Raw genomic sequence first — 11,479 nt, 5'->3', positions numbered from 1 at the left:
CACTCCAACACACCACAAAGGTATCCGATGAGTTTCATTTCTTCAAAGCAGTTCAAAATGTTCAGCTGCTTCACAGCCCACGGTATTCCCCACTGGTTCATGTGCTGCTGCTCTATCACAGACATTTCACTGGGACTGTCAGAACAGTTCTAGAGGCATTAGACCTTCAGGTGTCTGGTTCTCACCAGAACTAGGAACAATACTGATAGAAGGTTCTCTAAAACAGAGCACCTCATTTACACGTGTTTATGTCTTAAAAACGGAATTATCCCCAACATTTAGAAACACTAGTGGATTCCCCTTCAAGGAAAAAGGTAGGAACCAAATGTGAGGGGAAGCGGGAGCGTGGGGAAGAAATGAGGCGCTGCGCTCAAGGTGCCAACTTTTAGCTGGAGACGATTTGTCTTTTGTTTTGATTTTGAGGCTCGAATTTTGTCCCTGTGCTGTTTTTTATTTTGAAGCAACGGCCTTGTAGTTGTCTGTATATTCTGGTAAAGACTCAGAGGAAGTCACGGAGCTGTTAATATTAAAATAAACTGAAAAGTCTTGCTGTTGATGTGGAGGATGCTGTAAACAGAGCGACCGAGAAGCGAAGGATAAATCAAACATATAATGGGGATGATTTCGCTGAAATAACCCTTTAATCCCCGAGTGATTCTAGACCTGGCAGCTGGGCTTTTTATTTTCGCCGTTTCCGTGGATTTCTGGCTCAAAGGTAACGTTAACGCTCAGTAGCTACGTTACGGTCTAGCTGGGGTGTGGTCCAAACAGATCCATACCCCCTACATAGTGCAGTTCGTGGTGCACTTCTACGCTTATGTACTACGTAGGCACGGACGCTGCAAAAACATTGTACATGTTGAGAATAATAATATTATTATTTTTTACATCACAAAGTTATGCTTATAATGTTTCGAAGATAAAAACGCAATGTTATATAAATAAAGCATATCATAAGTAAAATGTACTTTCGAGAATAAACTTATAACTTTAATGACTTAAGTCGCAATATTACGATAACCACGTATCATTATTTCTAGAAGTATTGTTAATGTGGGAGAAATGTGCAGCATGAAGGGCTTTTCCGAATTTATTATATTTGAAATATTGTCATTTTCCTCGTAGAACAGGTGTTATCAGAATAGAATCAGGACTCTCTACGCAGTGTTGGGAGATAAATATTTATGTAGCTAAAGTTTGAATATATACGGGTTGTGTTAGAAATTAATCATATATTGCGCTGTTTTGTGCCCTGTTTTGGCGCATTATGTAGGGAGCGTGGTTCCGTTTGGGACGCGACCCTGATGAACATTAGCGGAATAGCTAAATGCTAAGCTCACTAACGTCAGCGTTTACCCTCACAGCAACACAATTGTTTCCTTGTCAACTGCTCAAATAAGTTCTACCCCCTCCAGCTTCTGAGACTCACACAAGTGAAGGTGTCCTAAACAAAAACCATTTTAGAGCTGATGTCTAGTCCTTATCTAGCCGTGGAGTGTTATACTTGATTACTATTTAAGTCCTGAGATAATTCCATTGTTTACTGTTTGGGGAGGAAGAAAATAGGTTTTTATAGGATGTTATTGTATTGAGCAGTATTTTCTCAAAATAAAACTATCACACATTAATATTTATTTTACCAATAATTCAAAACTAATATACTTATTGAAATCATATCAATATCATGTTATATTTTAAATGATTTCCTGATTTTAATTGATTTAGATTATGGGCAATATCTAAAGACAGGTAACTGTGTATTTATGACATTTAAAGCAGCAGCCTACAGTTCACATGTCAGTGCAACCCTAGTAATAACTATTTATTTATATATATATATATATATATATATATATATATATATAACCCTAGTAGTAGACTATTTCTTTACTGTCTGTTTCACACCAAATCCATCTGTTTTTTGTTTCTGTGTTGCTCCTCTAATACCTGGGTCCATTTTTTTCAGGCGTTGAACATAAACCGTTGTGATCTTCCAATGGACGAAGAGAAGCCAGAGACGCTGGACTTTGTGAAGGACTTTCAGGAGTACCTCAGCCAGCAGACGCAACATGTAAACATGATCTCAGGCTCCGTCAGTGGAGTGAAGGACACAGATGACATCCCAGAGGGTAAAGCTTAGAGATGCAGCTAAATTAAAAATTTCAGGCAAAACCATTACTGAAATTCAAGACAAACACGGTTAATTAAGCTGTCCAGGCCACCTTAAATAGTGCAGCTGTTATAATTGAGCTCATACACTTCTCTTTTTTAAACTTAAATGATGCAGTCTAGGTAAATAAGCAACTCGGGCACCAGAGTGTGAGTGCTGCACCATTTAATGTAGAACAGAAAATTGGAATAAAACAATGTCAGATATTAAGACAACAACAGTTTAGAATAAATGCAGGACAGTGAAGGAAATTATATTAATACATTCCAAAGTAAGCATTTTTTGTCCTTGTTGTTTTCAGTATGTTTATATTTCTGCCAAAGGTGCCATTTCTTTTACCATTTTGACCAAGCAGTGCATGAATATTGATTGTTAAACTGGCCGAGATCAATCCTGCTCATAGATTGACCTCCTGGTCAGTATTATTGCTGTCCATTGTAAAACATGTATCTCCAAAATAGCAACTTTTACTGGAGACGTTTTCTTAACGCTCTGTGGAAGTTAATGTAAGAAGATTTTATTCGAAGTCATTCTGGAGCACTTCTATTGGTTTAGTCATTATGAAAATGTCACACAATTTGAAGGACACATATGTGTTCAAATAATGTGGTAAACTTAAAATGGATAAAAATGGAGTTTGTTGTAGTTGGTAATAGTTAGTTCCATATGCAGACCAGCAAAACAATGATCAAGCACCAGTTACATACAGTGCCTTGCGAAAGTATTCTGCCCCCTTGAACTTTTCAAACTTTTGCCACATTTCAGGCTTTAAACAAAGATGTAAAATTTAAATTTTTTGTGAAGAATCAACAACAAGTGGGACACAATCGTGAAGTGGAATGAAATTTATTGGATGTGTCAAACTTTTTTAACAAATAAAAAAACTGAAGCGGGGCGTGCAATATTATTCGGCCCCCTTGCATTAATACCTTGTAGCGCCATCTTTTGCTGCAATTACAGCTGCAAATCTCTATCAGTTTTGCACACCGAGAGACTGAAATTCTTGCTCATTCTTCTTTGCAAAACAGCTGAAGCTCAGTGCGGTTGGATGGAGAGCGCTTGCGAACAGCAGTCTTCAGCTCTTTCCACAGATTCTCGATTGGATTCAGGTCTGGACTTTGACTTGGCCATTCCAACACCTGGATACGTTTATTTGTGCACCATTCCATTGTAGATTTGTCTTTATGTTTTGGATCATTGTCTTGTTGGAAGATAAATCTCCGTCCCAGTCTCAGGTCTCTTGAAGACTCCAACAGGTTTTCTTCTGTATTTGGCCCCCATCCATCTTCCCATCAATTTTGACCATCTTCCCTGTCCCTGCTGACGAAAAGCAGGCCCAAACCATGATGCTGCCACCACCATGTTTGACAGTGGGGATGGTGTGTTCAGGGGGATGAGCTGTGTTGCTTTTTGCATTGTGGCCAAACAGTTCGATTTTGGTTTCATCTGACCAGAGCACCTTCTTCCACATGTTTGGTGTCTCACAGGTGGCTTGTGGCAAACTTTAAATGAGACTTTTTATGGCCATTTTTGAGAAATGGCTTTCTTCTTGACACCCTTCCACAAAGACCAGATTTTTGCAGTGTACGACTGATTGTTGTCCTATGGCCAGACTCTCCCACCTCAGCTGTAGATCTCTGCAGTTCATCCAGAGTGATCATGGGCCTCTTGGCTGCATCTCTGATCAGTCTTCTCCTTGTTTGAGATGAAAGTTTAGAGGGACGGCCGGGTCTTGGTAGATTTGCAATGGTCTCATACTCCTTCCATTTCAATATGATTGCTCGCACAGTGCTCCTTGGGATGTTTAAAGCTTGGGAAATCTTTTTTTATCCAAATCCGGCTTTAAACTTCTCCACAACAGTATCTCAGACCTGCCTGGTGTGTTCCTTGGTCTTCATGACGCTCTCTGCACTTTGAACAGGACCCTGAGACAATCACAGAGCAGGTGCATTTATACAGAGACTTGATTACACACAGGTGGATTCTATTTATCATCATCAGTCATTTGGGAAACATTGGATCATTCAGAGATCCTCACTGAACTTCTGGACTGAGTTTGCTGTAAAGGGTAAAGTAAAGGGGCCAAATAACACTGCACGCCCCACTTTTCAGTTTTTTATTTGTTAAAAAAGTTTGACACGTCCAATAAATTTCATTCCACTTCACGATTGTGTCCCACTTGTTGTTAATTCTTCATAAAAAATACAAATTTTACATTTTTTTACTTTATGTTTGAAGCCTGAAATGTGGCAAAAGGTTGAAAAGTTCAAGGGGCAGAATACTTTCGCAAGGCACTGTACATCTGATAATTATTCAGTTGAATTTTAGTCAAATTTACTAATTGATTTAATTTTAGTGTTGTGAACTGTACAGTAGGAGCAAATGTCCTGGTATATCTGCAGTTATGTAAATTACTTATTTATTTATGTTTAGACCTAGGACAGAATGGCCTGGAGCACCCAGCGGTGGACATGTCTCTGGACGACGGCTCAAGCATGTTGGTGGATGGCTTCGAACGGACATATGATGGAAAACTCAAGTGTCGCTACTGTAACTATGCCACCAGAGGCACGGCCAGGCTCATAGAGCACATACGCATTCACACAGGTAAGAAGATCATACATCAGTGCTGAATATCTGTCCATCTTCGTTGGTTACTGCACAATCATTCAGGCATTAAAACTCTTTATCACGTTAAATACATAGGAAGCAGCATTTTATTTTCACACTGTATACTTTCATTCTGCATTGAATAAAACACATATTAGGTGGCAACAGTGATGCAGGCACATTGTACTACACAGAAAAGCAATTACACTATGAAGTGATGCTGTGTAATTTGTTGCTTTTGACCGCAGATGCAATACAACTGATTGTGTCGCTTGTGTAAAGAAAACCTCTCTCCTGCCCAAATTTCTCACCTCCAGAAACTCTGCATTTGAACAAAACTCGTGATTCATTGTTTGAATAAAAGCCTTCACTCTCTCTGCAGGTGAGAAGCCCCATCGCTGTCACCTGTGCCCCTTTGCCTCAGCTTACGAGCGCCACCTAGAGGCTCACATGCGCTCCCACACAGGCGAGAAGCCATATAAATGTGAGCTGTGCTCCTTCCGCTGCAGCGACCGCAGCAACCTGTCTCACCACCGCCGCCGCAGACACAAGCTGCTGCCCATGAAAGGTGCTCGCTCAGCCCTCTCTCACCGCAAAATGCTGAGCGTCCTGCAGAAAAGAGGCAGCTCGCTGGCCTACAGCCGGCGGGTCCTTGTCAACATCAACCCCATGTCCATGGTCCTTCAGAAGCCTAACGCTGAGCAGCATCACCTGGGCAACTTCAGCCACGACCTCCCGTCCCACCCTCACCTCCATCAGGTAAAAACCATCTCAGATATTAGGGTTCTAAACGCTTCAGGAATGAGCATGGAGACTCTCCCTTCTCTCTGAATATGTCTTTCCTGTCTCTAAAGTTCACTGCATGGAACTTACACGACTCTACTCAACTCGGCTTAGCTCTTTTGATTTTCCACTGGCCAAATCTGGTACCTGGTCCCTGGAACCGGGTAGGTTTTCAGTCCCTGCTCATTCCTGGTTCCAGCCGCACAGAGTAGGTACTAAATGGTGACAGGTAAACCCTGCAGAGCGCTTAAGTTATAGCAGCTTTCACATTTATTTTTTATTAGACTCATAATGTCAGCTTGTAACTTTACCTCAAGGTGTATTGAAGAGGTTTATATGCTCCTTGGACCGATGGCGGACGAAAATCTCCGGCAATTTTGTAAATATGCATAAAAAACCTAAATGAAACAGCCCAAAATTGGCATGAACAACTAAATATTGCAAAAAATGATATTTTTGGACAAGGTGGGGTGGAAAAAAAAGATGGAACAGAGTTTTCCAAATAAGCAATGAACACCACCACTCGAGGTTCTTATTTCAGTGCTAGATAATTCAACACACACACACATACAGCTATTTACTTTCCTGTCAAAACAACAGAAAAGACACACAATAACTCTGAATTCAACCTTTTTGGGATTAAATGTGTCCAGTGCGTGTGTTTATCATGCTCACCTGCTTGTTCTGCTGGATCTGACATGTTCTGCAGGGTATCGTAAGTCCAATAAAGAAACAGCTTTTCAAAGCTTAATTTGGACATTCTGAAACACCACATCCAAAACTGGTCTGAAAACAGTGTCTCTGCACTGTGCTCAGCCTGGACTGTCTGGTGTGTTTGCGTACCCTGCTTTATGGTGGACTTCATGGACAATTCAGCCCTCATTAGGAGGACCACTGCTCATCTCTGAAATGCACACTGTCATGAAGGGATTTCAAACGGCTGTAAAAACAATTGTGATTAAAGCAGGAGCCCAATTCATACTTCTCCGTATTGCTATTTCTCCTGCCACCCTCGATCACTGGAGCCTCAAATGTTGTGGATGGAAACCCCACTCATTTTGTGTCTTAATTTGTGTGGTTTTTCCTGCCTATATTTTTTCATTGCACATAACATTAGTGAAAAGTTTGGATGGAAACTTATGTCTCTTTGGTATGTCAGTGTTTTGTATGTAATACGTCTCTCTCTGTCATACTTCTTGTGTTTCACTCAGTTCCCTTCAGTCTGTATATCGCTTTCTCTCCTTCTCTCGAGTTAGGGTTAAACCTCTGCCTCCTCCATTACTTCAGTCCGATAATTCTCTTTTTGATTCTCCCTGTTGAAAGGTGGACAGTCTGTACCATGCACAATTTTTAAGATTCAAAATAACTAACGAAAAATAACGACAACATTCTGATGCTTCCCCTTCCCCCAGGAGCCTTTTGACAGCTTGGGTAAAGACCCCCAAGTGGCAGCTGGAGGCGGAGGCAGTGGCTCTAGAGAGGAACATGAGCTGGTTTTGGAGAATCCTTTGAATCAGCTGTCCACCCTGGCAGGTCAGCTGTCCAGCCTCCCCCCAGACTCTCAGGGTGCTCCTGTGTCTCCAGGAGCCGAGTCTCTTCCGGACGAGAAGCCCACGTACCTGGTCCAACAGCCGGTCACGGCACCGGCGGCAGTTTCAGCAAGCGTGGCCCAGGCATCCTCTCCGATCACGCCAGAGCCCCGCCCCGCCGCCCACAGCGGCTTCAGCCCTGGGGCAGGACCCTGCAGCGAAAGAACCAGCTCCCCCAGCGGCACCAACAGTCAGCCGGCCACACCCACTCCAACTCCTGCCCACCCACATGATCCGCAGCTTCTTCACCACTGCCCACACTGCCATATCTACTTCCCCGACAACATCCTGTATACCATCCACATGGGATGCCATGGCTACGAAAACCCCTTCCAGTGCAACATCTGTGGACACCGCTGCAGGAACAAGTACGACTTTGCTTGCCACTTCGCCAGAGGACAGCACAAGAACGAATGACCCAGGAACCAAGGGAGCGGGACAGTACACGCTGGGGTTTGATCATTCGTATCACTTTCTTGTATGACCGAGGCACAAGGACAAGTGAGGACAGCACGTGAAAGGTTTCGCCAGTTCCAGTTTTGATCACGGATAGTAGTATGAGAGAGCTGTTCTCAACAGTGAGATTATATATCAATAATTATTTATATCTTGATTTAATTTACAGTCGAGAGGAGCGAGAACTCATTTTTACTAACACAACCACAGCCGCTCTGCGAGGAACGAGAGATGGCACACGCTGGGGTTTAGAAATCCACGTTCCAGTTTGGTTCTGTAGCAAGGGGTGTCTGCTCAGTGTGAAAGCACACTCTGTATTTTTTGTTTTTTTTTTCAACTGTTTTATATCTTGATTATACACAAGGGAACAAGACCAAAAGGCGAGGAATGGGAAAATGGGATTTGATCAGTCCCATTGCACTCTTGTATGGCACTATAAGAGGTGTTTGTTCAGTGAGAACTCTCCCTGTATTTACATTGTCATTTATTTTAGTTATTTATATCCTGATCACATTCTGATACATGTGTTTTATTTACAGTTGGATACAACAGTCGGGGCGCCTCTGGTCAAATTAAATGTTAAAATCAAGGCCAGCGAGTCATTTTTACAATTAAACCCCTGTACACATGATTAAAAAAACGCATTGTGTGGTAGTTGAGCGGCCCCTCGCATGGGACAGCCCTGTTTAAAATAGGTCTAGTACAGAATCTCCGCACCATCCAGACCACTAGGTGTCACTGTAACAGCTGTTTTATAACTCAGAAAAGAATCATGGCAGAAAATTTTTCGTTTGCACACTTACATTTGCTTCAATAAACAAAACATGTAATTTAACCAGTGATGTTCAAATTTTTGCATACAACTCCGAGGCAGCTACTGGACATTCGTGCCTAAAACATCTGTCTGTCTGGTGTTTTGAACAGACACAAGCCTCTTTCTTATTTCCTTGTTAATGCTAATAGTATTGAATTGAAAGTTATGGTCCATTTCAGTGCTTTAAAGATATCAATCGCTGCTCCGTCCATAAGCCTATGTATGCCTACGGAAGGAGCGGCCTTTGATAATTACTAACGAGAGTGGTATCTGTGGGTATTAGCACATCTTTACAGATAATGCGTAACAGTCTTATTAGCTTCAGTTTTGTTTTTATAAAATAATTTTAAGAATGTGCTTTGTGCATTGGTTTTGCCTCCACTCATTTTAATCAGTGCTAGAGTTAGGTGAACAGTGCCTAAAATCATTTCCATATAGCCTTTGATAGAAGATGAGAATGTTTATGTTTGTGCTCATACGCTCTATGGCCAAAAGTTTTTAGACACCACAGTATCCAGTTTTTTTTTTTTTTTTTAATGAATGCAGTAGTAGTCTCTGCTCTTTTGGGGTGGTGTTACACCACACAGTAGAACACTGCTGATTAGTTCTGGATCCTGTGTCATACTCGAGGTGCCGGATGAAGCTCTATCGATCCAGAGGACAATGCTCCACAGCCCAATGTAGCTACCCCTGTAGCTAACATGGGGCATTGTGCGTGCTGGTTTTATATTGGTACATTAGTCTCATTCTGTTTTTAGTGCTTTTCTATTGATGCATTGAATGCACCTTAAAATATTCCAAATCCCTCAGTAGAAGATGTGGCTCCAAACCTTTGGGCATATAGTGTACTGGAAACAAACTGTACCCTGGAGGATAGCATATTGTGCTGTGATCATCACTGTTTTTGTAGATTTAGAAACAATAGCAAAATGCCTAAACGTTTAACTCTTCTACCAAGAGTCACAAAGTGAACATTCAATAGGTAGCCATTTACCCCCCCCCCTACTTTTCGGAAAATAGTATGTTTAAGAAGGCATAAGCCTCATCAGTTTTATCATTAATAGTTTGTTATAGTAGGTTATGCTGAGATCTTCATACAAGTGCGGATGTTTTTGCGCACCTCTAAGCATGCCCTTGTGTTGCTACGGTAGCAGGGCTCCAACAAAGTTTGTGAAACTTAAACATTAGAAAATTGAAAACAGTTAAAGCCACTGTCCACATATTTTCATACGTATACCCATTGTGTGTGTGTTCTGTGATGAATGGGCTCTGAAGTGGATTATTACATTAATATTTTTGTTGTTTTCTTCTGTTGGATTTTAGTGGGTGGGACTAAGCTTGGCTCACATGATGTCAGGTCTCTGGCAGAACCAATCAGAGTTAGCATTATATTTACGTCAGGTTTATACACAGGCTGTTTATATATCTGGGCCCAGGGGCCAACAAGTTGTGTGTTTAAAGTGTGTCACATACATAGCATCCCCATCCCAGCAAACGTCCCGGGCATGGAAAAAAGGTCAGGCTCAGGACTTTTTTCCACTATCGGCCCTGTAAATGCTGTCAACCTATGTTACTCTATTAATAGAATATATATTCAGTATAAGATGGTTATATGTTTATACTATGGTATTTATTTTTGCTTAACAAGACCTAAATAAGTGGATAGTGGCTTTAAGGAGCAGTCAGTCATTTGTACCGCTAAACTGTTAATAAAAGTGATATACTTCTGTAAATCAAAGGAGATGAATTAGTAATACCTTAATAAAACACTCTATTCTCCATAGAAAGGGTCGTCCAAATGTGTGCGGCCATGGTTTACAAAGGGCCTAAACATCAGCTGAATGGAAAATTTGACTTTATGAATATGTTTATGAATTTGATTCTCATTTCATAAACCTTTACTCCATTTGACTGGAGCAGCTAAAATTAGCCTTTATTCATTAAGTTCTTTTTGTCCGCTCTGCTCAGGTTCTCATTATTTATTTACACTCTTAGGGCTGCTTAGGGTTTATTTTAATAAGCATTGTTATAGTATCATTGAATTATGACAGCTGTAGTTTATGTTGGAAATGAGGGGCATTCCTTTTGGAAAGAATGTTGGAAATTGTGGTTTTTTTTTTCTCTCTCCTCTCACTCCCCCTTTCTTTCTGGCAACACTTCTCTGTTGGTTGTCATTCATAAGTCTACATAACACCTCAATAAGCCCTTCATGACATTTACAACAAAGGCTGCTTTAGGAAATTTAACAGTAAAATGTGGTTCTTACAGCTGCCACATTTCAGAGGAAGTCATATCACAGTATATTGATATAAACTGTTATGAAATGCTAATGGACGTGTCGTGTGGCCTTATAGATAAACCCTAACGTTTGTGTTGCCGTAGTTTCATAGTGGAAACCATTGAGCGGCTATATTTTAGCAGTGAGAGTTTCTAAGTGTCCTACAAGACTGTCATAATGTGTCACTGTACCATTGTAAATGATTGGTGGTTGTGTTTTTTGTGCAATATGTGCTCACTGTTAAAATATATCCTCTACATCCATCACTTCCTTATCCCCCCCCCCCCCATCTCTCTCATTTCTTTCCCTCCCACATCTATCCCTCACCTCCCTCCTCTTCCCTCTCTCTCCTACCTGAGGTGCCATGGTGTAAATGTTGTTTGTAAAATGTTTGGATTCCTTTGTGGTGCTATAATCAAGACATTTCATAAGTCTGTCATAAGCTTAAAGAACTAAAAGAAACATGTAAGTATTGTACAACATTTTCTGGTGAAATCGGTGTTAAATGTCAATAAATTGAAATGATTCACTTGCTGCAGATGTTTCTGGCTTGGATTAGTTACACATCCATAGCTACTTTTTTGTTTTTCATTCACATTACACTGTGTCTAAATGTTTTTGGACCCTGTTTATAATATGAGAATTCCACTGCTTTAGGGTGCACCCTTTGTGGCATGATAAATTGTGTACAACTTTAGTCCTTTAGAATGAAATGAAACTGGACTCGCTGGAGTGGTGTTTGTTCTCCAGAATTAAAACATCCAACATCAGAACCTGAG

General features: G+C 41.0%; 1 protein-coding gene across 2 annotated transcripts; it reads left to right on the top strand.

The window, feature by feature from the left end:
• Positions 1-318: 318 nt before the first annotated feature.
• Positions 319-11,279, top strand: ikzf5 (IKAROS family zinc finger 5). 2 transcript variants are annotated; one of them, XM_066670710.1, is made up of 5 exons: positions 319-375; positions 1,967-2,129; positions 4,604-4,777; positions 5,163-5,539; positions 6,976-11,279. In XM_066670710.1, the coding sequence occupies exons 2-5, from the start codon at positions 1,997-1,999 to the stop codon at positions 7,567-7,569; spliced, it is 1,278 nt and encodes a 425-aa protein (XP_066526807.1). In that variant the 5' UTR covers positions 319-375; positions 1,967-1,996; the 3' UTR covers positions 7,570-11,279. The 2 variants fall into 2 exon arrangements, with proteins under 2 accessions (XP_066526807.1, XP_066526801.1); XM_066670704.1 differs by having other exon boundaries at positions 345-715.
• Positions 11,280-11,479: the final 200 nt, after the last annotated feature.

Source organism: Hoplias malabaricus, chromosome 1, assembly GCF_029633855.1.
Source record: "Hoplias malabaricus isolate fHopMal1 chromosome 1, fHopMal1.hap1, whole genome shotgun sequence".
NCBI lineage: Eukaryota > Metazoa > Chordata > Actinopteri > Characiformes > Erythrinidae > Hoplias > Hoplias malabaricus.
Note: the sequence above shows the minus strand (reverse complement) of the source record. Positions and strands in the feature narration are given on the sequence as shown.

Excerpts from the sequence above, each read along its gene's own strand:
- ikzf5 (XM_066670710.1), top strand. The coding sequence starts at position 1,997 with ATGGACGAAGAGAAGCCAGAGACGCTGGACTTTGTGAAGGACTTTCAG. Across the intron at positions 4,778-5,162 it reads GCACATACGCATTCACACAG|GTGAGAAGCCCCATCGCTGT; the intron begins GTAAGAAGATCA and ends CTCTCTCTGCAG. Across the intron at positions 5,540-6,975 it reads CCCACCCTCACCTCCATCAG|GAGCCTTTTGACAGCTTGGG; the intron begins GTAAAAACCATC and ends CCCTTCCCCCAG.